The sequence below is a fragment of the Myiozetetes cayanensis genome, unplaced genomic scaffold, assembly GCF_022539395.1.
Source record: "Myiozetetes cayanensis isolate MyiCay16 unplaced genomic scaffold, myiCay2020 scf1, whole genome shotgun sequence".
Lineage (NCBI taxonomy): Eukaryota > Metazoa > Chordata > Aves > Passeriformes > Tyrannidae > Myiozetetes > Myiozetetes cayanensis.
Genome location: NW_026086604.1, coordinates 18,932,354 through 18,959,868, shown reverse-complemented (window position 1 = coordinate 18,959,868; position 27,515 = coordinate 18,932,354). Strand labels below are relative to the sequence as shown.

At 40.3% G+C, this 27,515-nt stretch overlaps 1 protein-coding gene across 1 annotated transcript; it reads left to right on the top strand.

Moving 5' to 3' along the window:
• Positions 1 to 27,014, top strand: BAALC (BAALC binder of MAP3K1 and KLF4). The gene is made up of 3 exons (XM_050320356.1): positions 1 to 198; positions 18,242 to 18,411; positions 23,307 to 27,014. Exons 1-3 carry the CDS (start codon positions 36 to 38, stop codon positions 23,409 to 23,411), a joined length of 438 nt encoding a protein of 145 aa, XP_050176313.1. The 5' UTR covers positions 1 to 35; the 3' UTR covers positions 23,412 to 27,014.
• Positions 27,015 to 27,515: the final 501 nt, after the last annotated feature.

Here is a 27,515-nt window from a genome sequence, read left to right as displayed (position 1 = left end):
GCGGCTGTGACTGAGCCTGTGAGCGGGGTCTCGCCATGGGCTGCGGGGGCAGCCGGGCCGACGCCATCGAGCCCCGGTACTACGAGAGCTGGACGCGGGAGACGGAGTCCACCTGGCTGACCAACACGGACTCCGAGAGCCCGCAGCAGGAGGGCGGCGGCGCCGAGCCCGGGCGGGAGCCGGGCGGGCCGCGCCCCGGTGAGTGCGGGCGGCGCGGGGGGACCGCGGGCCGGGGAGCGGCCGGGACACGCATCGTACAGGCACCGCACACACAGGCGTGCCTGCACGGAGCCGTGTGTGTGCACCCCCTTCACCTGCTGCGAGGGGATCGTATTCCGCCCCCGCAGAGAAATGCGGGCGCCCAAGTCCGCGCTAAAGCCGCGGAGCGCTCGGAGCGCCTGCTGCGGAGCGGGCTCTGCGCTAACAGGGCTGCTCGGGGGCCGGAGACCCGCTCACGGCGGTGCTCGGCTACGAGCGAAAGCATTAAACCCCGGCAACTGTGCGACAACGTCACCAGAAGGGAAGAGAACTTGGTCTTGGAGGGTCTTGCCGTGGAACACATGGCTTTTCTTTCTGCAAAACAAGTGATTTGAGAAATAGGTTTGAATAAAGGAAGAGGTAATGGTGCTCAGCCTTCTTCCACGCTACCTCTGATACCTTCTGATGTGCAGAAAGCTGGCCAGAGGGTGGGCTGCACAGAAGCTGACCTGCAAGTTTGAATTTCCCAGTTCTTGTCAGTATGCTGCATCCTTAGCTGTGCACCTGAGTTATTACAGTAGGGACAGGTATGGGAAAGGGAATGAGGAGCTCTGATCTGATGTGGAGTTTTATATGTTTTAAGAATTATTATGTATTGCAGCAATGTCTAGAAATCTCAGCCTAGGTCCAGAAATTCATCCTGGTACATATTGTACACAGCATGAAAATGGTCACTGCCCCAGACAGATTATAATTTCCATATAAAGTAGTAGATGCCTATAGGCAGCTTCAGAGGAAAAGACGTAACTTTACAGACATTTATAGCAAGCAACAAAGCACCAAAAAGAAATTATGAAAGTGCAAGAGTGAAAATTCACAAAGGTGGGCATCACAGACCAGCTGGAATAGGGAAGTCACGACTCTCTGCTGACCAGAATACGAGAGGAAGAAGTCAAAAATGGTCTGTTTTACTCCTGAAGGCCAAAGAAAGACTTTGTAGTAATCACATGTGAAATTATGAGAATTTGAAGGTGAATGAGTCTATGAAATGCCATATTAAAGAAGACTATATGAGAAATTTAAAGACATGCAAGACAGTGCTGGCCAGTAAGTTCAAATGACAGGTGTCAGTCTTGTCTCCAGCAGTGAAGGCTAAAGACAGTGAGTGTTACCTCTGTACCCACAGTTAGCATTATCTTAGCCATGTTTACTTTTAATTGGTGCCTAAACATCATCAACAGAAGCCAGACAGTTCAAGACTTGATATTGAACAGGAGGTAATAAAGAGGTAGACCAGTAAATATTCTTCCTAGAAACATGCAGTAATTGAATTTGTATTTAGAGATAAGAATACCAGCAGTAAGGAGAGGAGGACAACACTCAAGTCCAATAGAGACTGATTAGGTAAGAGAAACTTTACAAGAAAGAAGAGATTAGAGGGAAGGGAACGAGGAGAGGACAGACTAGTAGGAGCAAAGGAAGGACTTAAGTAAGGGCAAGATTTGCTCTTCAACACAGAGTGGTGGCAGCTTAAGGAACCTGAGGAACACACACTGCTCCCAGTTAGTGCCTTGCAAGTCATAAAGTACTTCATGGAGAGCTGTAGTAGGGTAAGGTTTGAAGTATGAAAGGAAAAGGAATAAGTAGAGGTACTCTAGTGAAATAGAAACAGCACGTTAAGTGAATTCACAGATGAAAGAGAGAGAAGGAGAAATTGGAGGGGCAAATGAGGTCAAGTATGAGTTTAAGACTTGAAAACATGCCTTTGTTGTGAGAACTGAAAACCACCTAAGTTTGAGAGACAAAAGGGAAGAGTAAGGGAGGGAACATGAGCAGAGTGGGGTGATGGGGAGATGAGACATGACATTAACGTAAGTCAAGGTAGGAAGACCCTGTAACTGGGACACAGAAAGGCAGGCAGCCAGAGAAGGGGGCATCAGCCAAAGGAGGATGGGGAAAAGAAGATGAAGTTGTTGTCATTTTTTACTTCGAATAATTTGGTGAAATTCTGTGAAAAGAGAGAAGTAAAGCTAAGATGAAGGAAGTATTTGGGGAAAAAGACAAAAACAGCTAGAGGTGGCTGTGATTGTCAACATGTTTCTTTTAAGTGGAAAAGACAACAGACACTGCACATCAAAATGTCAAGAGGAGTAAATCACTCAGGGAGGAAAGAATGTAGTGTATGCAGGATTAGCAAGTGGATCAATGAGGAAAGGGTTAGGAATTATCATATATTAATCTGAGTAATCTCACTCCCACAAATTTCACCACAGATTTCATTATATTCTTTTCTCTTTGTCAGCCAGTACATTTAGTTTCCTGTGCCTGCTCTCACTGGAACGATATGTATTTCTGTAGCCAAATCTTTGTACCTTAAACAAAGATGCTTGAAAGCTAAAATATTATTCAATTACGAAGGAAGTATTTTACCATTTCCTTTTCCATTTTTCCCATTTCAATTGATGCTTTCTCAGAATATTTGATAAATTCCCTATTTGATTTTTTACATCCATTTTAATAAAGTTTATTGTAATCTCTATTTTTTACAGGAACATATTTAAGACAATGTTAGTTATTATAACATAGCTGAAATAAGATAAATGGTCTGAGGTTCACCAGAAGTACCTTAGATCACTAGAAGTCACTAACAGCCATGAATATAGATGGTTGCAACTTGTTGCAGAATGCTGCTGAGATTTCAGTAATGATGAACAGGATAAAGTGATAAAGATGAAGAGGGATAGAAAAGTACTAAATAACTTCATGAAGCACTGCAGGTGGCGAAATTGAAAGATATCTTGTAGAAGATAAGTGTACATACTGTTCATAGGGTGAGTGGCTTCTGTAAGGAGGAAAAAAGAAAGAGTGACAATGAACCCCTACAATAGAACCATTTCTTGTAAGAACATCCATTGCTATGAGAGCAGAGAACTTTTCACAGGATTCAGCTATTGCGTAGGCTATAGCTGGGGAAAATAATAGACTACATTTCTGCTTGGTAACCGTTCCTTGATCCTTGCAACTCTTAGCACAAATTGCCTTCTCTTTAGAGGGTCTGATTCAGATAAGTGGACGTGTTAGCACACGTAATGACTTTCTGGGAAAGTAAGAATCTGCAGGTTACAGGCAAGTCCCCAGGTCGGTCACCATGGGTTACAAGCAAACTACAGGGAAATGAGTGATTTAACGAAAAACACACAAAAACTTTCAAGTATTTTGGAACATGTTTGCACAGCCTGCTGTGTTACATTGGGATAACTTGCTGATATATATGTATTTATATATATGTGTACATGTGTAGCCTAGCAATTTAGGATGCACAGTTTCTTTCCAGAAACCAATACTATAAAAGTGCTTTATAAACCCATTCAAAATCAACTATGAACAATTTTTTTTTTTTAAAGAAGACTTTAAGTCATCATATTTCTATTTCTCTCCATTTTCACTGGCTAAGTTAGCTGCTGTATTCAATTATTTTTTCTTTATTATACTTGAAAGTGCTCAGAGTGGATAAAGCAATATTGCTTTGAGGTCAGACAGACCTTACAATCAGGATTTATTTCGTGGGCTGCAAAAGCCTTAGGACAGGATCTCTCCTTACTGTTTTCCCCCAGCAATCAGCACAGTAAGACCCCAGTCTTGGTTGGGGATTATTACTGAAATGCAAATAAAAGTAATTAATTTTTAAATGATGTAGCAACTAAGTGAAAAATAATTCTCTTGTATCAGAACTGAAAAGCTGCATAAAGCTCAGGGCTCGTTCAGTTTCTCAACTAGTAAAACATTTGTTGAATTTTTATCATTATGTGACTCACAGAATCAGCTAAAAGAATTTGGTTTTTATTCTTTCTACTTTTCATGGTTTCTATAGAAAAGTCTTTTTTTCCTGAAGCATATTAAAGAAAAACATTATCCACATTTCACAGAGATTCACTTCATGCACTCAGGAGAAAAACTTGCTCATGGCATCAGCAAACATAACTGCAGTCAGTGGACTGTGAGGAATGAAATCTGTCTGGTGAAGATATTTGCAAAATACCTATGGGAGAAGAACTGAGTCCTTTGTATAATAAACAGAGAAAACCAGAGGAATACAGGAGAAATTTTATCACTGTCTAGCAATCTGGCTTATACATGACTGGCTCATGCTGCTGCTCCACTGTTTTCTGATCGCTGACAGCTCAGGGAAGTTTCATGGATCAGGCCCATATTTGTAGCCAGGCTCTGGTCAAGACTCAGTACACAGAATACGGTGTTTGGGGGGTAACCTTTCGCAGAGAAGTTTTGGAAAATCGGTTTTCCATCCTTTGCAGCAGAGGACTGGGAGCAGCGGCAGCCGAGGGCCGGGCTGTGCGGGCACCAGTTGCCATGACAACAGAGGCTGGTGCTGGCTTGGACCGCTCTGCCGTCATCCGCTCCTTCCTTTGCCGGGTATGCGCGAAGTTCAGAGCCTAACAGAGGTGAATAAGCATCAGTTTGTAAATGAAAAACTTGGTGCAGCAGAGGGCTTCTCGTGAATCGGACTGCAGAGAAGTATGTAATAAAGAGTCTGTTTTAGGTTAAGAGGGATCAGTGGTATATATATGGTATATATATGGGTATACCAGGATCTCTTTGTGCTTTTATGCACTTTTATTAATGGGTTGGTTTAAAATCTGGTATGTTTAATAAATAACTAAAGCAGTGACTCTGATGTGTTATTTTCAGGAGATGATCTTATTACTGTTCAGAATTACAGTAAAAGCGAATAAATGCAGCTTCTTCCTGGACTGCAGACATAATACAGTAATTCCCTATTCCATATTAGTCCAGACATTGGATATAATAATACACTGGATTTGCATGGCGAGGTTTTGTAGCAGGCTGCAGGGTACAGGTTTGGCTTCTGTGAGAAGCTTCTGGAAGCTTCCCATGCCAACTGGCTCCAAGACAGACTCACCACTGGCAAGGCTGAGCTCCTCAGCAACAATGGTAGCACCCCTGGGATAACGTATTTAAGAAGTCATGGGGGCAGAGCCTGCAGAAGAGCAGCTGGAGAGAGAGCACATGAGAGAAACAACTCTGCAGACACCAAGGTCAGTGGAGAAGAAGGGGCTGGAGACGTTCCAGGAACTGGAGCGGAGATTCCTCAGCAGCTCATGGTAAAGACTATGGAAAGGCAGCTGTGCCCCTGCAGCCCATGGAGGTCCACAGTGGAGCAGAGATCCACCTGCAGCCCCTGAAGGATCCCACGCTGGAGCAGGCAGATGCCAAAAAGAGGCTGTCATCCCACGGCTGGAGCAGGCTCCTGGTAGGACCTATAGACCCATGAGGAGAGGAGCCCACACTGGATCATGTTTGCTGGCAGGACTTGTGATCCTATGGGGGAACCATGCTGGAGCACTTTGTGAAGAACTGTAGCCCATGGGAAGGACTCATGTTGGAGATGTTCACGGAGAGCTGTGTCCTGTGGGAGGAGCCCCATGCTGGAGCAGAGGAAGAGTACAAGGAGTCCTTCTCCTGAGGAGGAAGGGTTGGAATAGACAACATGATAAACCGACCACAGCCCCCATTCCCCATCCCTCAGCACCTCTCGTGGGAGGAGATAGAGAAATAGGGAGTGAAGCTGAGCCCAGGACGAAGGGAGGGGTGGGAAAAAGGTATTTTAAGGTTTAGGAGTTTATATTTTCCCATTACCCTACTCCGATTTTGATGGACAGTAAATTCAATTAATTTCCTCAAGTAGATTCTGTTTTGTCCATGACAGTAATTGCTGAGTGATCTCTCACTGCCATTATCTCAACCCATGAGCCTTTCATTATGTTTTCTCTCCCCTGTCCATCTGAGGAGTAAGGAGAGAAAGCTTTTCATCTAATTTTTACCATGTAGCTTTCAGAAAGGAGCCTTCTTTCTGAAAATGTCTCCCCTGCTTTGTACATCAACTTCTTGTGCATTAACATTTATGAGGATCAGTGTTTTAAACACAGAGAGTACTTCTTGAGTGGTCCTTGAGTGGGTTTGTGTAGGTGCTTCCATTTGTACAAGAGGAAGATGAGTGGGGTCAAAGCCCTCTGAATTTCTTGAAAGCACAATTTGGTAGGATTATTGAAAGGGTTTCTCTCTGAGTGGTACCGAGTTTTGTGTCATTCCTCGCTGCACCTCTGGAGGAGCACAAAAACAGCAAACCTTGCTGTCAGTACTGGAAGTACAAAGTCAGTCCCAAACATGGAGATAAGACAACGGAAAAGCCCAGAGCCCCTGATTCTTCAGAGGAGTTAAACATTCCCATATGCTTTAGGGACTTCTAGTTAAACTTCTCACAGCATGTCTGCAAGAGATGGGTGGGAAGCATTGCAGGACAAAGGGAATTAACATCGATGCACCACCCAGCTGTATGCCTCTCCTAGAAATGGAAAAAACCCCAATTTTTTCCATTAAAAAATAACAATTCTGCATCAATCTATGGATCAGGAAAATATAAAGAGCCCTGGATAGAATTAAATGGGTAATCTCTGCAACAAATGATTGTTGTCAACACACTGACCTGAAAACACTCAACATTGACATTTCCCATTCAACATATACTGGGACTTGCTCAGTATAGAGCCCAGTCAAGGATTACAGTACTGGCCTAAACCAGTATTTGTTGCACCACAAAACAGAGTTGATATTATTGGGAAAAATTGACTCATATAATAAATAAAAATTGGACTGTATGATAAGTATAATCTTTTGTAATGACCACATTTTTCAGCTTAACCCTAGCTGATAATTCTTCAAATCCATGCATTTTATTCTTTGTTCACTTGATAGTACAGTATTGGCTTAATTTCACTTTTCAGTTGAAAAATGTCACAGATACTTATTTGCCCCATCATTATATACTAAGAAGTCTCCCTCACCACCCCTAAAAGTACTTTAAATTAATTTGTTTTTAATAAGTATCAATTCTCATATAAAAAGCTTGCATCCATAGCAAGCAAAGTTTTAATAAAAGTGTCAAAGATAATTGAGAGATGGGAAATTTTCTTCTATCATGAACAATAGCTTGCTGTTTTGTGAGATGTATCAGACTCAATTGCTGGAACAACTTTGATCTTGTTTAATGGTAGGTGGTTATGGTTATTCAGGTACTGCATGAATCCCCCTGACAGGTTCTGGTGCCTCAGGTGGGAGCAGATGCCTCAGACTCCTGTGACAGGAGGGGAAGGCAGGAGCTGGGCAGGGCCCTCCAACTGCCTCTTCTTTCCCCAACAGCCTCTTTATTGCACTTTCTGATTCAAGAATTGCCTCAAAACACTGCAAAGGTTGTAACCAACCCACCCCCCCCCAAGAAACAAACTTTTCCACACAGCCTCTTACTCTTTGCTTCATGCCCACTTAGTTAATGGCCAAAAGTCTTGCTAAACCCCCCTACAATCTAAAGCAGACCTAGCAGGATTGATCATCCACACTCTACTCTGTTATAATAATTTACCCACTGATAAAATAAATTCACTAAAAACCATGTTGTGCATGAACACTTGAATTACATGAAAGGTTTTCCCAGCTGTCAGAAAGCAGAAAGGTTGTTGAACATCAATAGAGATGATCTGTGGGAGAGATGACTTGGAACCATCTCTCCAAATTATTTTCCTGTGGAAAAAACTCTTCTTGCAGCATTGAAATCTTAGAGCCAGAGGGCTGTCAGTAACTACGGGAAGAACCTGCAGCAGGAGTAGGGACAGTGAGAGAGGGAGAGTGTCTGAAAGGATTTAGGCAGGAAACCTGAGTGGTGGCTTTTGTCAATGACAGATCTTACCTGATCTCAGATGCTCAGAAGTAAATTCCTCTGCAAAATTATTGTTCTTTTGGAAAATGCTCTCTCCCCATGACCACCCCTGCCCCTTTATATGCTGATTCAGGACATTTAAAAATTCAGTTTTCTTTTCCTTAGGAATGAATTTACACTTCCCAGCCAGTTCTAATCCTGTATTTTCCAGTTTAAGAATGCAGAGTTCACAACAAACACATAAAATTTGAATGAGCTTTAGGCAAAGTCTCCTGCAAATCTCAAAGCAGAGGTTCAATGTATTGCATACAGGAAACACAGTTCAGAGTGCAGTTTACCTCATTGCCCGTTGATTAAAATTTCCAAAATTCCCACACTAAGCATAAACTGCAGTAATCCAGCATTGAAGTGATAGAAATCTCTCTTGTCTTTACCTGTAGTCAGTTATAGAAATATATTTCTTTGTAGAAGCAGAAACTATATTGCCAGTTCCACTTTCTTCCTCAGGTGTTCCAGCAGCTTAAAACAGAAATAAATTGCAGTTAAAAGAAATCTGGGAATGAAAATTGAGTGTTACCTTAAATCAAAATACAGTAATGGTTAAGGCTCAGAAATGTAATGTTTGAAGCCCTGTGCTTATCTTCAAGGTTTTTCTTTGAGCTGCACAAAGCCCTCTTTTCGGGAGTACGCAGATCAGATTTCGAAGGCTGTGTGGTGAGTGTGTACATTTTTCAGCAGTGGTCTCACGTGAAACAAGTGGCTTGGTCCTTTGCTCTACACAAATCAATAGTGCAGTTTTATTTTCTGATGAATACATGCATAATTGCTTTCCCAGACTGTCACACTGCCCTTTCTGTTTAGGAAAAATATGGGTTTAAAGTCAAACAAACAAGTAGATGAAGGAGTGGTGTTTTCCCAGTTAGCATGGGCAACTGTAGCTGTGAGGCACGATTTTACATTTTAAGGTTGTTTCCGAATCCACTGAGCCCCTCTGCATTGCTGTTTGCTCAACTAAGCCTAAAATTTTAAGCAGACGATGAAAAAGAAGTAATGTTGAGCCTTTCATTCCACTTGGAAGAGCATGGATTTGGGCTAGGCTTTTTGGGTGGATGCTAGAGATGTTAGAGAAAAATAATCAGCCTATTCTTTATTGGTTGACTGAAATATTTTGATTACTTTTTTTTTTTAAACAGTCTCCTAACAATGTATATGGTTGTGTTTCTCTCTATGTACATTTCATCTGGATATTGTCCTCATGTTGCAGTTGTCATTCTTGTAAACTACTAGTATTTTCTAGGTGGGCTGTCAGAATTGTTTCAAGCACTTGCAGTACTAAAAGAAGTGGCACAATGCTGGTGCCTGAGTGCTTTCTGAGTGCTTACACTGCCTGTGGAAAAGATGGAAAAAAGGTCACAGGTATATCTAGAAGATTGCTGATGGCTGATGACATTAGGTTTTAATGCAGAAACTGCCCTCATTTTAGGGTGAACACTAAATGTGAGTGATGACTTTTCCACATGCATACAGACACCTTAAGCCAAAGCACTTCATGGTCGTAGTCATAACGTGAGCCACTAAAGTCAGCAGTATCCTTTTGTACATTCATAGACTGTAAGGCTCGGAATGTCAGCTGTCTATACAGCCCATTGGTGTTTCCTCTGTCAATTCCCACAGGGACTCCTATTTTTGAGACATTCAGACTGAATTTACAGCTTTCCAGTGGCTGACATTTTGCCTAAGCTTTTGTAAATTTAGGCCACGAGTTAATCACTATTTGCTAAAATAAATGTACAATGTATTACCTGGAACCTTTGGCTTCAATCTCCAGCAGCTGAACCTTAGTGAGCAAAACTGAAGAGTCCTTTCAGCTCACATGTCATGTACATTTAAATGCTTTTCATCAGGATTTCTGTTTAGTCTCCCTAAATATTTTTGCTGCTTCTCAGTGTGATTAATTGAAATGATGCCATCTGCTCATCTTAAAATTCCATGCATGGTTAGCTAGGTAAGAAGAATGATAGTAATGCTTTCCATGTCTATGTTGGAAATTAGTTAGAAACATAATGAGTGATGTTTTATTACAACACATCAAAGAAGAATGAAAGGCCATGTAAAGGAGAGGGAAAGGCCACGTGAACAGCTGACAGCTCTAAGCCACTGTTCAGAACCTGTCTATAAACTGGGCAGGCACCACTGGGGAAAGGATGATTGAGAGGGGCCAGCAGCCAACTGCTTGTTTTCCATCTCATACAGTGCTCTCCTGTGAGGGGAACTTCTGTCTTGGCATTTTAAGGAGAGGGTCAGACAGGAACTGAGCCAAAAGCCAGCATCTTTGGAAAATAGGTTGATTGGCCATAATTTGGACACTCATGATATAAGATATTGTGTGTGGAGGGTATAATTTTTAGGGTGTATTTTTCATAGGCAGCACTGACACATAGACTGTATATTTGCATGTGGAGAAGCAGATCCCTGCACTGTCTATCCTTCGAAAATGCAGTACTATGAAAAGCACTTCAGAGGTTTGCTATTTGTGTGTCAGTTTTTCACTGTGGAGGAATGAGTGATCTGCTTCTGGCACATCATATGGCACTGGTTAGTTGCTTAATCCATTCTGCCTCATTATTTTCCCAGGAAAAAATGTACTCAGCCTTCAATGCCTTTCAAAATGTTGCTGATCCTTATTCCACAATATAGTGAAAATTCAGTTCTTCCATCTTGTTCCAGTTATAAAAACTTGTATCTTCATACATCAAACTCTCATCTGCCTGCCATTAAGTCTTTGCCTAGCACCATGATTACACTTCTCTTAAGTTTCTTTTCTTTTAAGTAGGTTCTCTTAACCTTTCCTATCTTCCCTTCATGGTCAGATCAATTCCCTTTTATTCAGCTTCTGGAGTCTACTTGTCATGTAGAATCCTTTGTCTTGACCTTTGAAATAATCACACATTGTTAAAGAGTGTTGTAGCATGCTTTCCCTATTTGGAATAAATATAAATTTTATATTAACCTTTGTTTCACAGACATGGTTGCAACATTTTTAGATTTGCTTATAAGGTAGTTGTACCATGATTCTGCATCACAATTTGAAATCAAAACATACAATATGCAGAGATTTAGCATCTGCCTGTACCTGGAAAATCAGGCCATGCAAGGGATATCATGGTTTGCAGCCTGATAGGCTGTTTGTGCTTTAGGGTGAGCTGACTTCAAACAAGCATCCCCTGGAAGCAGGGAGGAAGGCAGAGAGCTCCCTGCTGCCTCCCCACCCCTGTGGTGTGCCTGGGCACAGCTCAGCCCTGCCTGGCTGGAGGCAGCTCTGGAGCCACCTCCAGAATCCACAGAAGGCATAAATACGTTTGTTGCATTTTGCTTCAGCGTCTAAAATTCGTATCATGTTAGAGTTCAGATAAATCATTCTGGATTCTCTGAACATCTGGGCAGCAAATTTATTGCATTATTGTATTTGCTGATCTAAACCATTGTTTCTGATAACATCTCCCTGCTGCAGCACGTCATCCCTCTGCAGATTTTCTGGATCCTTCATCCTGGCTTATAAAGTCACTCTCTGCTATGCCTGAAAGTTTCTAAATTCTGTCTTGTTAGGGAAAAGAGCTACTGCAGATTTCCTGAGTGTCTGGCCTTGTTCCTGAGGCTACTGCTTTGGAGGAAATGACTTAAACCTGACTTTTGTGACAGCCTCCACTCCATTCATTTTTTATCAGATCCATGCTGTGTGTTGTTTCTGAAGCAGGAGCACAAACCAACCCTCAGGCCTGTAGATGCATGGCTTTCCCAAAAATATCTAGCACATCAGGAAAACAGGCAGAGGGAACAGGTATTTCAGTGCTCTCTGAACTTACTGACAGTCTATAGCATTAAAAGCAGGGAACTCGGTGGTGATTACAAACACATATTTCCTCTGGAAGCAACTGCATGTGGTGATAACACTGATCATCTGTCTTCACTGTGAGTTTTCTCAGAGTCCATCTTCACAGTGCAGCATCTAATTAGGCAGGCATTTTCTAAACCAGCATCTTATGCATTATGCATGAGTTAACAGTCACGATAAATAAAAAGGGTGTTGCTGAACCAGAAAATTGAACCTTACTGGTTTGTGTTTGTAGTTGATTCCAAAGATATAAATTTAGCATACTAATCAACAGCTACCCACTGTAAACAAATGTGTGCTTGTTATTCCATAACAGAACACATGACAGCACAGGGTCACACACAGGACTGAGTCAGATCTAGAGCATATTTGGGTGGGAATTCATGTCCAGTTTTGGTCACTACCTGTTGCTTTAAACTCAAGTGGGAGAATACCATAGCAAACAAACATGGAATAATTTTTTTCCACAAAAATCTGATTTTTTTGACTAAGATTAACTTTGCCTCCGTATACGAGGCTTCATACCTCTCCCAAACTTCTTGACAGCATTAACTATTGCAGCTTTGCTGATTTTGTTTGTCACAGGTCATCTTGAGTCTTACTGAGATGCACTCTTTTGATGATGTCTGTGCAAGAGATCCAGGCAGAACTACCTTTATCTATGGTTTGAGAAGTTTCCTGTGGTCCTGATATTTGAGGGTTACAAAATTGTCCCCTTTAGTTCTCTTTTGTCCCTGTCCCTCTGCGCCAGCTGTCAATCCATGTCACTACTTTGTTTTTTAGACCAGTTTTACTTCCATGAACTGAATTAATTGTGTAATTTCCCCCCTCTTCACATCATCTTTATTTCCATGCTAAAATCAGGCTAGAAAGAGTTAAGAGTAAAAATTTCTTCTCCTCTTTATGACATACTGTCATTAAGAATAGTTTGAATTCTTAGGTGTAACCAGGCTGTATGAACCAGAGCAGCAAGTATGCAATGTTTATCCTTGTTTTTGTGATCACTGGTGTTTTCCTTATAATAGAAGAAATCAGAAGAAATAAAAAATACAGATCTAATGTCTTAAATTTCCATTCCATATTTTATATTATTTTTTTACTTCTCTGTGATGAACATCCTGTTTACTAAAATGATTCCTTTAAAAGCTTTCTTGCTCCCTCCCTATGTAAATGTGTGTGGGTTTTTTAGAGTTATATGATTTAAGCATTTTGAATGGACACAAGCTTGCAAGTCTGTGATCAATTTTTCAGACTGCAATTTTAAATATGTATCCCCTAAACTACAAAACAGGGATGATGCTGTCTGGTAGTTTATGAAAATTCATTTGAAATTTAAAAATTATTGGGATTATAGACAAAAGAACACGTGCTAGAACATGCTGAGAGGTCTCATAGAACATGCTGGGAGACAGGAATTGGTGACTCTTGCTCCTAGAGAAGTGAGGTGCAGCCTGGCAGGAGGGCAGGCGAGGTGGAGAGGGAGATGCTGAGAGAGAAGTTATGCTACAGTCATCAGAGAAAAATTAGCATCATGGACAGAATCCTCTGAATTGGTGAATTTGCATCAGATTTCCAAGTGGCATTAAAGAACTGAAAGATACCTTTGCACAATACAGAACAGTTTATATACTACAATTCTGTTATGGAGAAAACTTCGGTTCTTTTAAAAATGGCCATGTCCTACCTGGCATTAATATATGAATTAATAGTGTGAAATAAAAAGAACCATTATGATTATATCTATGAATAATTAAGAAAGACAATTTTAGAGACTTAAGCTAAGAGAAGCATTGATGTGTTTGAGCCTTCCTACCAAAAACTAATTTTGGTATTTGCTTGGACACACTGAATCTTTCATTACATTTACAGCAGAGAGAGGAAGAGGTTAATCTCGAAAGACTGGAAAAACTTGGTGTCCCACTGGCAGCCTGAATATTCAGTGTTAGGATAAACTATTAATTATGAGTAGCAGCAGTTCTCGGAGAGTTAATTTTATTTATAGTGTTTATATAAGCTATATAAAAATGCCAGTGCCTTTGTTTTTATGTTAGTAGTGACAATTGACATGTTCTGTTCTCTTTATCCTCTTCTAGGAGTTTATCTTACCTTTAATATGCCTGTTGTTGCCACATAGAATACATATTTTGGACAAAATCATCCCAACTTTCTGATCTTCAAACTTATATTGAGATGCCTCTGATTTTAGGTGGCTTTATGTTCATTACATTTTGACAGAATAGTAAAACTGTTCTTATATGTCCTTCTTGTGAACTGTGAAACAGCTAAAATATAGCCAGATATCTGAGGGATGGATTTTTAGTTTTGGTTTGTCAAATATAATGACTGGAGTTGATTATTTTGCATATCCAAATTTTCCCAAACTTTCATATTTTGGGAAGCTTGGACAAAAGACAGTACTTTAATGTCAGTGTTTTAGTGGGGTCAAAAAAAACCCAAACCCAAACTTGGGCAAATTTGGTTTTTTCAAATCTATTCAAATTGTGCATGTGAAAATACACAGAACAATAGACTATTTGAAGTGCCATCATTTGGTGTAAATCATCAGACGTTTTAGTGAAAGACATTTTAGTAAGAAGCTCCTTTGTATCAGTCAGTTGTATCACATCCTGGTCCAGATCGTCCCTCTGGGACACTTTTTGCTGTAACACAGTGGGAAGCTTTGGTGAATCCGGGCTAAATGGACTAAGCAAATATCTGTCCCCTGACGTAGGTGTAGCTGGAAGCAACGTGAATATACCTCTGAAGATTTAGACAGCTCAGCAAGGCAGCTCAGTGAGAAGAACAAGTGTGGCTGGATGAGTGGGGGTCTGGTTTGTTTTGTTTTGTTGGAGAGCACACCAACCTAAGCTGCTTTCAGCTGCTTGTTCCGATTCCTGTGCTACCTCCCGAGTTGTGCCAGTCTGGCTGCTTGCGTCATTGGGAGAAGAATAACTAGGGATTGATTTCAGTTTAAAATAACCCTTTTTTCCCCTCATGCTTCTGAAAAGAAGTTTGTCAAACTGCAGCCTAAAGGATTCTATTGGCCTGGTAAGAAAGGCAGGACCTGGTGCTCCTGTGCAGCCCAACAAGCCGGCAAGGAGGAAGGTGGCAGCGAGCATTGCCATGGGAGGACAAGTTCTTTTAAGCACATTTTGTACTGGAAAGATAGACTTGGATTTGTAAGTAATGAGGCTGCTGCAGGGGTATTCTCCCTGCAACCACTGAGAGAGAACTCATGCACGTTTGTTGTAAACCTGATTACATGCAATGAAATACCTGCCTCTTGTCATCCATTCCTCTCCATAGAGGGAACAGTTCCCCAAACACTGACTAACCATTCCTGAGGGAAAGTTCACCATCACATTGATGGGTATTTAATAATCACCCAGAAAGCCTGGTCTTGGGAATGGAACCATAAGAATATTCTAGCCTTGCCGGTTCATTTGGAAATAAAATACTTTTATTTGACAGAGCACTGAGATGGGATCTGCTGTTTTCCCTGGTCTCAAGAGGCCCACAGACTTTTGGCAGGGGGGTGTCATGGCAGAGGAGATGACAATGAGAACATTACTGAACCTGTTCATTTAAATCTCTACAGTGATTTAATAACACTGATGTAAACTGAAGTTCTACAGTGAAAGACCAAAGAGTTCACTGAACCCGTGCTGAGAGGATGGCATAAATATCTCAACAGTTTGCTTGTTTTAGATGACACTGAGGCAAGACCCTTAGTATTGTCATCCTGGCTTGTAAATTCCAGATAGTACAAAAGAAGAGAGTTAACTCTTCCATTTATGTGTACTGTGGCAAACGCTAAATAACAATGCAAAAGTGTTTGTTATTTTAAGGACAACCATGTTTTCCTAATCCTTTCTTAACATCATCTTCTGTTTTGCAATCAACCTTTTGTGTTATGTATCTAGTCTGTAAGACAGGTGTTGCTTTATGAATTGCCAACAAACCTTGTACTCTTAACTCCACTGCTCATGCATTCTCACTGTAATTTCTGCTCAGTGCTCATACATAAAGAGCAAGTCACTGAAATATTTAAACTCTTGCACACTCTCTAAAGCATCCATTTGCCAATGAGAAAAAAAAAATTAAAATAGTTTCTTAACTTCAGAATAGCAAACCTATTTCAGGATAAAATAAAAAAGCTTTTTGTGTAGTATTGGTGACCAGTAGGTCACCCATATAAAAATATAGTAGTGATAGTGGAAGGATCGGATACTGATATCTGGTTTATTTCTGACAAGTAGTGCAAAAAAAGTCTCACCTCTGCAATGCAGAATGCAGCAAGGATGCTCAGGCTGCAAACTAACAGAGACAAAAAATGAACCAGATATACTGTTTTCAGGATTAAGGTTTTCTGTCAGCCTCCAGGAATGGATTCATGAAAGAAAAACTGTTCTGTGTGAGACCAAAAGATGCAACACAGTCTGATAAATGAACAATTGTGCTTAATAACAAAATGGCTCTTCAGCTGCCAGCTGTTTCACCAGACAATTTAGTCAGAGGCCAGATGGCCTAAGAGACACACAGTGGAAAGTAAATTCATAGGATGACTCCACAGAAGGAAAAACTCATAATTCATATATGTTTGAAATGTCAAATATTCCATTAATGGAATGAGTATGTAATGCCTAGTGCAGTTTGGCTGTTGGAAGCTGTGCTCAGGCTTGTTCTCACAGCTCCTCTGCAAGGGGAAGCAGTGGACTCCTGGTTTAGAGCTCTGACTCACTCGTGGCTAATTGCCTTTCCATCTCCCTCCCTGATAACTGGTTTTGTCTACAATACCAGTCTGTGTCACTTACTGCTCTGCAACAAGTCATGTTTTTGCCTTTCATTTGGCACTGTGGAGTGATAGGAAGAGAGAAAACCTAAAACACAAGTACTTGTTGACTTTTGGGAGGTTCAGGAGAGGTGAGGTTTACTCTTGCCTTATGGAAGTTGCATCTAAACTTAGATGGGAGAATGAAGTTAGACTTTATATCTAGCAGAAAAGTTTCCAAAGCCTGATGTATTTTTAAAAATAAACTATAATGTAGTATTTTCACATTTCAGGTAAATTTTTTTCTATCAAAAACTGGATGACTTAGCATTATTAGTTACCACCACTGCAAGTTAAATTACCTTTGGAAAACTCTGACTCCATCTTCTGACTGCTCAGGGAAATGCAGTGACTAGCTCGTATTAGACTTCTTAGCTCATAGAATGTCTTGGATCGGAAGGGATCTTAAAGATGATTTAATTCACAAAACTTTAAATATTTTCAGTATCAAGGCTTTGAATATTCGGTTGAAGCTTTATTGCTTTTAGTCATTGCCTTTGCTAGCTGCTACTGATGTTGATATCTACTGACAATGCAGCTTTTCTTGCAGATTTCTGAGAAAGAATTCAGGACTTTGCTTTCCTTTCAATACCCTTAATACTGTGTTTGAATTCCCACCCGATTTGTGGAAAAAGGTTTTGATGACACAACATCACTTCAAATAGCAATGATTTGTCATTGTTTTTCCACATAATTTTTTCTCACTTAGTGTCTGTGACCCCTTAATTCTTTCAGGTTTGATACCTGCATTGCCAGTTAGTAAATTTGCATTTTTTTTCTTTTAACATAAAGCTCTTTGTAAATGAGCTTTGACAAAAACTAAATTGAGAGCTACAGTCATGCATCCCCCTTGCTCTTTGTGTTTGTATTTTAGACCCAGTGTTGCAACCAGAAGTTTAATCCTCTGCACTCATCATAAATGACAACTCATTTTTGTTAATGCAATAAGATGGGAAAATTCATTTATGCTGTCCAATACCATGTTGTACAATGCATGCATACCCACACAGCTAGAGCAAAAAGCAAATCAGTCATTTATTTGATTGCCAGTAGTCAAAACAGTAAGAAATGTATTTTTCTGAATTTCTTTTCTCAGCTTCTGATGAAAAAACTGTTCAAGGCCATGAATAGAGCAACTTTCCCACACATTTTTGTCTCATTTTTCATGCTCACATCTAACCCCTTCATTTCCCAGAACTGAAACAGATTTAAGGGGAGCTTCTCCAGGTCCTAAGTTAAAATCTCAGTCATGTAAGGAGCTGTGTGTGTAGAGAAGCCAATGGAGATCCACAGATGACAAAAATCCACTGATGTGCTGCACTCATTGATCGTTTTTCCATGTTTTCTGAGCCAGTGTTTCACAGAGCAGTGGACCATAGGGAAAAGGGCAAATAATGTCAAATGTGAGGATAAGGGTGACACGAGGAGGTGGACTGTTCTCACTGTAGTACTGCAGCACACCTGGCATCACTTACAGTATCACAAACATGTGGAAAAATAAAGGGAAAGCCAGAGTCAGTTGTAAATTGCTCCGTGGTATTATTTGCCCAATTTCACGTGTCCCTTCTAGGTCTTCCAGAGGATGGGAAATTGGCTCAGACTGGTGTAACCACAGCAGCAGCCCCAGCTGGAACGCTGAGCACTGACAAGAGGAACAACTGCGGTTCTCAGTGTGCCAACCCCATGGTCCACAGCACGGGGGCCACGACACAGAGGCAGAATGGCTTCAGAACCACAGAGGTAAGAGTATGATCATGTCCCCTGATGCTCAGCACTAGCTTCAACCAAGTCTAACTCACTTTTGTGGCAATCTTCCTCGCTGCAGTGAAACTGTACAAGAGATAAAAGAAAATGGTGCTGGGCTGCACCACAGCCACAGCATGGTTGAGCCAAGCACTTCTGACAATGCCTGAACGGCCACAGGATTGATGTTTTATCAATCAGAGTTACACACACATTGTTAGAGTAAAAAAAGCCCCCACGCTCATTGCTTTCCAACTCAGTCCAGCTGTGGCATGTGTTGTGCAAACTGTTTAGATTAATTATCTGAAAGGGAACAGGTTTTTCCTTAGTTACTGTTCTGCTTAAATTGTGTGAACTGCATAAACCCTGGTTCCCTCAAAGCTGAACATGAAGCCTGAAAAAGTCAATGAGAGTCTTTTCAATAACCTCAGTAGGCTTTGGATCAGATCCTCCCTCCTCCTCCCCCCTCACTTTATGTTATATACACTGTAGAAGAGTCATCCAGTGTAACAATAATGTAGGAACACCCAAGAATTTGGGACTCTACCAAAGACCAACCTTCTCCTGTTGCATCTGCCTACATGCCTGCCTCTCAGGGGTTTCCACTTGCTCTGTTTGTGTAGCAGCTGCTGAGCTGCTGCAGATTGAAGAAATCCAAAAACTCTGCTTGGTTTGCTGCTTCCTTGGTTTCTCACATGAGAAAGTACTAGGTAAAAATTTAGGAAAGGGAGACCTCCTTGCTTTGTGGGTCATCTGCAGATGTAGCAGATACAGTCCTTTACGTGGTCCTTGGCGCTTCTCAGGTGGAATCTCAATTTCTACTTCATGAAGCACTTGCTGCGCTGCTGTTGCTGCTTCCCCTGCTTTTTCAGGGGAGTCTTCTCCTAATGGAATATCCCATAATTTCACATCTGGAGGGAGCAAGACTGTAAAATTTTGGATATCACAGAATGTGCAGTCATGGGTGAATGTTTATACTCCTGTGGGAGTCTGTTAAAGGTACAATGCATTCCCAGAGAGGAATCATAAATAACTTGTCTTTTACATGTAGGGTTGCCATCCATGCATAGGGAGCTCCCTGCATTTGAGTTACCAGTTCTGCTAAATCTGGCACAGCAGTAGTTAAAGGTGTGATATTGGCTTTCCATCTCCTGCAGACAAGAGTGAGCAGCCACTGACCCTTTGTCTTTTTCACTGTTCTCCAGGGGATACAAATGCTTTCATTATCTGTACAGTGCTGGCTGGATTGGCAGCCACATAAGCACCATTTCTACCTTTTCTTCCAATTTTTGCTTTATCTCCTTTTCTTCCTGTAACCGTTTCTGCAGCTGCTCAATTTCCAAAGATAGTAACAATTCAGTTGCTTTCCCGCCTCCTATTTCCTCTCTCAGACCTTGTTTCTCTCTATTAAGACTCTTCCTACCTAATTTCTCCAATAATTGTCTTTCCCTGTGCTCTGCTGAAGCAAGTAGAATCCTAAGATGATCATTCTCATTTGTAAGCTTGTTTCTTTGGGTTCCCAGTCTTTCTTTTATTTCCCTCTCAAAGGCCAGTGATGACTTTAATACTTCATTTTCTGATTCTGAAGCAGCATATTCTGTATAGGAAATTTTTGGGAAAGAAGGGACTCTTTGATTTCCTTTTGTGTGATAAGTGAGTCCCCAATACTGGCACAAATAATTGCTTTGTCTTTCTAGAATTTTTGGGCCCATTTCTTGTCTGCCTGGGAAGGAGCACATTTATACTTTTGTAACTGTTAATCCTTGGCAATCCTGCTGACTACACCAATTTTTCTGTCACATAAAAATTTAGGAAAGGGAGAGCCCCTTGCTTTCTGCACTGTCTGCAGGTGTAGTGGGCCTGGGGGCAGTCAGGCCTTCCTTTTGTTAGTCAGTATTATCTGTCTGTCCAAGCCCCCATGAGACCCTCACAAATAATTTTTCAGAGTAACCATTTTGGCACTGGTAAGGTGCCAGAGGCACAATGTGGTCACAACTGCAATCCCAGACGCACAAATGGCATAAGTTCCACAGTAAGTCTGGGTGAATTCAATAAGACTCCAGATTCACAAACTGTGCAATTTATTGATTTGGTTGTGACAGAATAAGGTCCACAAATTGCGGTTGCTAAATGCACTGATACCAGAAAGTACCTGCAATAGTATTACCATGGAATAAAGCTTACCTGACAGGTGTCCCTGAGGGGGGCTAGAGGGTTATAGCCTGTTGACTATCCCAGGATACAAAGGTAGAGTCTCTTCTGACCTCCCTTCCCTCTTAACTCATACTTGTATTTCTTTCTTAGAGGATGGTGAAAAAAACCAGAGTTTCAGTTGATGTAATCTCATGATTAGATGGAGCTTGAGCGACTTTAATCATACATGTAAAGCATGTACATCATTACCATATGCAGGGAATTAAGAGTAATATGCATTTTGAAGTTCATGATGCATAATTCAGCTTTTGGTCACCATTTGGGTCATTCCTTTGGTTTAGTTCTCATTAGCTGCATTGTTTTAAACTGAGTGTGACTCCAACACCTCTACACCATCCTTTGTTTCATGCCTCTCTCAGGCGCGAAACAACCTCCCCTGTGCCCCTTCTCCTCAGGCGTGCACGCAGTTTGTTTCTGGTGAATTACTGCCAGTATGGGCACTCCTCCTCACTGAGCTTTGTCTCTTGACGTTTTTCCACAGAAAGTGCTTCAGCACAGCCTGTGCTGGAACCACTGGAACCTCCCCATATGAGGTGGTCCCACGTCAGGAGTCACATCACTGAGAGAGGCAAATTTAAACCCAAAGGGTCTGAGCAAATGAAAAAGGGAATTTAGACTGAACTTCACCTTGCATTTGCCAACACACAGCATATCAGTACTGTTAATTGGTGAGGTTGCATATGGTTGAACAGAACTACATAATTATTAATTCAATTTGAAAAAGGCTTGGCTACAGTTGAGAATTACAGTATGTACCCTGCATACTGCTGGAGAAAATGGCTTGCCTAGTTTTATAAGTGACTGGAAAACAACTTCTGCATTGGACTTAGTAGGAAGTATGGGCAAATTCCCACAACATATTAACAATGAGAGTGTTGACTGTGGGACTACTCAGTGAAGTGTGGGTTCCTGCCCTGAGGCCCTATGACTTTGAAGATTCCCTCCCACATTTTTTAGCTGAGGTACATTCAGTAACATACACCTGCACTGTTGCAGCTCAGTGCAAAGAAAATTCGTGATGATAAGTAAGGCATTTACATTATTCTACACATCTAATGCAGGTGCATAAGAAAGGAAGCTAAGTTGTCTAAACTTCGTGTACTCAAGATAGAAGTATATATTCCTTCAGAAAAAGTGTAGTATCTGATTTAGGCTCCAGCTCTGGTTTGCCTCCATGAATCTCTGTTTCTCCACTGAAGGAAGCCTAAGATGAGCAAGTTTCCAATTGGAACACCTGAAGTTTAGATGCCTAGAGATGAGAATGTGACTATCTCCCCCAATTCAAAATGTGCCCATTTTATTTAACTGAATATTCACATTACTACAGTTCTTCTTTTATCTCTACATGCTCTACAATACAGTGCAATGCAGCACACGGTGCTCTCAGAGACTTGGGTTCTGCCATTGGTCTGTGGGCAAGTAGGGGATAAAAAAGAACCTCTGTTTCTCACTTTCTCCTGCATCAAGCTCTAAAGCAGCCTCCTGTTATGTGACAATTTGTGTCACAATTTGTGTGTCGAAAGGGAAGGAGTTTGACACAGGCTGCATCTGGTAAACTTTGGATCCTCTCATGACAGTAATGTCAGAACAACTTGAAAGTAAAAGATGATGATGACAATGATGAGAGGAGTCCTTATACCACTGAAGGTAATATAATGGTCAGGCACACCAAAAGCAAGGGGTTTATCCAGATCATGTCCCTGACTGACAATCGCCTGCTTTGATTTTCGTTATATGTGTAGTCTTTGGAGAGTCCTTGCATGAAGAGTAGCACTGGGGCAGCAGACACCAAAAGAGCAGGTGCATTCAGGCTGCAGAAATGTGAAGTAATACACAACAGCAAATAAGCTCCAAGTGTTGCTCTGCAAATATATGTGTACCTTCAACTCATGTCAGTGAAAGTTTATCAGACGTTATTCTACCTGTCGTTCTTGCCATGTAAATAATGCCCAATTTCTCTGGCATTCCTTACACTGACAAATAGTTTCATGGACTACTGGAAGTGCAATAATCAGTCAATTCCACCTAACTCGCCCCTGTGTCTCTGTCAGCCCATTTGTGAGTGCAATTTTCTAGACCTATCCAGTTTACTGTGCATATAATGTGTTGCTCATGGCAACAAGCAGATAGACCAGGAGATGGAGAAGAATAAATCTAAATTAGGGATGCACTTGCATGCCTCTAACAGACTGACTTTTTGAATATTAGAAATTATCTGATGAAGCTCTGAAAGGTATATATATTGTGCTTGGGTCTTATATGCCGGCAGAAGTAAATGTTACTTTAAAACTGTATTTTCACACAAGAAACATAAAATCAGTTATAGAAAATTCTATCTCAGGCTAGTGATGCACAGCTCCAGTGACATAAAAAGGAACCTCTAATTTTCACTTCTGGACTGAAATTGGATTTATTTGCTTTTCTTTAGAGTACACACATGCAGGGGTCATAATTATAGTCAAGAGGCTTGATCCAAAGTCTACTGATGTCCACAGCCTGTACAGCAGTTATAAAATTTGTGTCCATGCTGGATGAGAAAGTTGCTCTGTGTCACAGTTCCATGAGAAGGATGCTGGAGGCATTCTGTTTATGACGTAGAACTGTTTTCATGTAGGAGGTAATTGTCAGTGACTCTGCTGTCAGCGTGGAATTCACTGTACTGTTTAAATCTCTCACAGAGTAAACGGGACACACAGAAAATGTCCACAAAAGAAGTCACCATTAATGTTACAAAAAGCATCAGACAAAGTGACAGAAGGAAAACAAAGAATTGTGCCAATTAACAGAGAAAATTGCAGGTAAGGATGGACTTCACAATGCTTTGCCGCACTTTAAATGTCATCAATCTCTGAAGACATGAAGATCTCCAGATGTTCCAGGTTGAATACAGCAGGCAGCTGCTGCTGAGTGCCCTCAGAAGCAGGTCTTGTGGAAACCAGCTGCGGACACTGTAGGATCTTCAGAATGTGTTTGTCTAAAGCAGTGGCACTACACAGACATACACCAGAATTCGTGCCATTTGTTTTTCACTAACTTCTATGTTATCCCTTGGGTACATCCTGTTCTGCATTGCTATTATGATCAGGCTGGATAATAAGAGGTACAACTCATCACAATTAAAACCAGGATATGAACAAATGAATCTGCATTTTTAGTCATAGAGATTTTTGAGTGTGCACATTCAAACCCACGGAGTTCTTTTAAAGCACTCACTTTCAAAAAGCTCAAATCCAGACTTCTCAGAAAGTGACACAGAGGTGACTTCCACTAAATCTCTTTTCAACTATATATACTGGTTATATATAGTTAAGTCATACAGTAACCTTTTTATATAGTAAAGTTTCAATTACCTAGTTTTAATTTATTTTCTGTATTGACATAATATTGGTCTTAAAACCAGTAACTTTTGTGTTGACCAGCCTTACTTGAAGTTCTTAGTCTTAGCTGGCAAGTAGAGCTATGGCTACTTAGTTTTTATATATGGCCCTTGAATTATGTTGAGGCCCAGATGGACTTAGAAAAAAGTTGTCATTAACATTACATGAACATAACCATAATTCTTAAAGCCATATTGTAATGTCAGCTCAAAACATTAACTTTATTTTATAAGATATAATTAATTTGCCTTTCAGAAGTTATTTAATTACATTGTAAGCATCCTGTATCACAGTGCTCCGTGATTATCATAAATATGCATCTAAAAGGAATATGAACATTCTGTCCAGGAATTAATTCAACATATTACTTCTCAGTATAGAAGTAATAACATATATTCTCAATTAGTTTAACATGTTCACAAGACAAAAGAGGTAAATTTATTTGCCTCTCCCACAGACATATATATATATATGAGTAACCTTAGAGGGTCATTTATAAGAACTATTTAAAAGTTGTTCATGACAAACACATGACATGGGGAAGAAAATCCATGTATGAATGGTAAAAAGTCCTTTTCATGAGCAAACAGGTATAAACAGAATTCTGGGACTGAGCCCCAATTTACTGCATATTAGGATCATTTTAATGGCTTGCTGCTTGGTGTGTACTTATTACTTTCCGTGTAGTACAAGTCTATGCAACTGGAATTGCTTATTAATTATGCCAACAAAAAGGCAAACTGAAATCCAGAGTAAGTGCAAGTCTTTTGGAGACCATAGCATATTTTTAAAGGATTAGGTAGAAGGCAGAGATAGTGCAGTATAAACCTGCAAGATACAGGAAAACTACAGAAAGTGAATAATGATGCTGATGCGTTAAAGGGTAAAAGGGGTTTTGAAGGAAGACAAGAGGGAAGGTTCACTGTGTAAGAAGCTCTTCCAGAGACTGTTGCCTTGGGTGGATACCACATTAGAGTGAGTAGATGCAAGAACAAAGGAGTCCTGGCAGGGAGATTATTTACTAGCTAAGAAATGATTTTGTGATGAGGGGCTGACCAGATGTGTCAGATGGCTTGGGTCACACAACAAAGGCAAGCATGTGATGCTGCACAGCATATTGGTATGAAACAAACCTAGGTCATGCCAGCCATCAGGGAGGCAGTTTTTGGGTCTTGCATTTAGAGCATGAGATGTGACAGGATGGTTAGCAGGAGATGGCCTTGGTACATGGTTATCTGGGCAATACTGCAGACCTTGCTTATGCTGACCACATCCTCCATCAGCTGTGGAGTGGTGAAGGCTGGCTGCCCTAGACTGCTCATGATAACTTTCCTGAGCTACTCCAAGATCCCATAAACCTGTTTATATCCTGAAACTTAAATTTAGGACATTCCAAGACTACATCTGACTTCTGTAGTGCAAGCCACGTTTAGTTACAAGTATAAATTACAAGTAATTTTATACACTCTCCTCATGTAATACATTACTGTTCTTATTCATTAGGCTGTAACTGAAAAGAAATTGCATTATTTCCCAGGTGGCTTTTTAGTTCTTAATTTGCAAGCTTCCAATGACCTTAATAAAACTAAGAGTAGGTTCTAGAAATGTGTATTTATATTTACTGTCCTTCTACCAGAGATAACCACCAGTAGAAACAAGCAATTTGTTTGTAAAATAATAAAAAACTCCAATCTGTGTAGCTGGGGTGACAGGATCTAATCTATACTGCCTAAGACAATTTAAAGTCCTAAAAATAGATTCCTGTGCTGGTTTTAGTGGAAGAAGCAAGCTCAAAGAATCATCTGGACATTTTCACTCTCGGTGCCCTTCTTGGGAGTGAAGAGTCTTATTTACAGGGTCTGTTCTTTGAGTAGTAAATCAATTATCTTCCAACTATAAAAGGCTCAAATACATAAAATAAAGTAACCACGTTTAAAGACTTTTAGATGAAGGACCTGTGGGAATTTCTGTCTTCTTATGCGACAGGATTTTTGAAATGTAATTTTCTCCCAAAAGACATTATGCCACATAATTTGTTTGAAGTCCCTTGGCTGCCCATGTGGATTTCTACAGGTACACTGAAACAACACACTTTCTGCTGAAATAATTTACCAAAAGCTGGTAAGTTTTTATGAGTTACCTGAGTTCAGTTTTCAAACAGAAAGGAACTTTGCAATGTTTCCATAATTCCTACACAATGTATATACAGGATTTTCCTTTGATGTTTGTATACCTGTGAAATACATCTTCTTCCCCTATGTGAGAAATGGAATCACTCAAAAGAAAGTGAATGTTTCCATTGGCTAATGAAGAGAAAGGATTTACTGTTACCAATTCATCATTAGGCAAATTAATCTTCTCAAAGACTCATTGCAATTTCATCTTGCATTATTCCTTCATCTTCTCCCTTATGCTTCCTCAATGTGTTTCAGAATTTCATCATTACTTCAGGACATTGACTGGAAGACACACAATTTTACTGTGTGACTGAAATGATTTTGTACTGAAAAGGTAGAAAACTATAACTATTGTGCAAGCAATATGTGAGTACTGGGTTAAACATCCATTCTTGTTAGTTAAATGACTGAGATTGCATAAAAAAAAGAAAACAGGTATTTTTGACCTTCCTAGTATGTTCATATACATAGATATTCATATGTGCATGTCTCTGCATGTGTACATTGTAATGTCTGCAGTGTGTACTTCTGCAGTTCAGGCACTTTTTTTTTGAGAACTTTTAATTTTTGTTTTAAATTCTGATGCTCAAGTGTGAAATATTTTAATGTTTGAACGGAAATCTGTTTTACATGCCTTATGAAAAGAGTGAGTTATATAATTTGTGCACAGAAATGGTATTTGAAAAAAGCAGGCTTAGGTTTTTTTGCAAATAATGAATAATATGTCTAAATTCAAACTAGACTAATGGGAACATTTTTATACTCTCATTTAGCTGCAAATTATTGAAGATTGACCTTGAACTTGGAAATGAAAATAAAGAAAATTTTTAAAGTGTCTGTTTATTACTTCACACATTTCACATTCCTGTGTTTGTGATTAATTTATCAAGAGCTGAGATCAAAGACTGTAAAGGTATAATGAATGGTTCTCACTTCTTCAGGTAATCAGAATATTTCTGTATCTGATGTCCTCATGTTGTGGCTCATGGACTGTGTGGTCATACCAAAGAAGCTAAAATACATGTATTCCCCATAAGAAACCAGTGTATTTGCCAAGGAGGGCTTGTAAGGTCAAAATGCAGTTCTACCTTGCAATTACAGATTGAGAGTTTGTGGTTGCTGTCATAGCTAAAGTGGAAGACACTTGGAATCTGAGACATTTTCTCTAGTAAGATATCATAAGGCAACTATGAGGCAAACAGAAGACATAACTAAAAAAATGTTCTTTACTCCTGCCTGAACTGGAAAGCACAGAGTAGAAAAGCAGCCACACTGTTGTTTGACCTGTGCCATAAAAATAATCTCATAACTTTTACACACAGCACTTTTTTTT

Bases quoted from the DNA above. Each gene is read 5' to 3' on its own strand.
- BAALC (XM_050320356.1), top strand. From the start codon at position 36: ATGGGCTGCGGGGGCAGCCGGGCCGACGCCATCGAGCCCCGGTACTAC. The intron at 199-18,241 runs GTGAGTGCGGGC...TGTCCCTTCTAG, and splicing joins GCCGGGCGGGCCGCGCCCCG to GTCTTCCAGAGGATGGGAAA. The intron at 18,412-23,306 runs GTAAGAGTATGA...AATCTCTCACAG, and splicing joins ATGGCTTCAGAACCACAGAG to AGTAAACGGGACACACAGAA.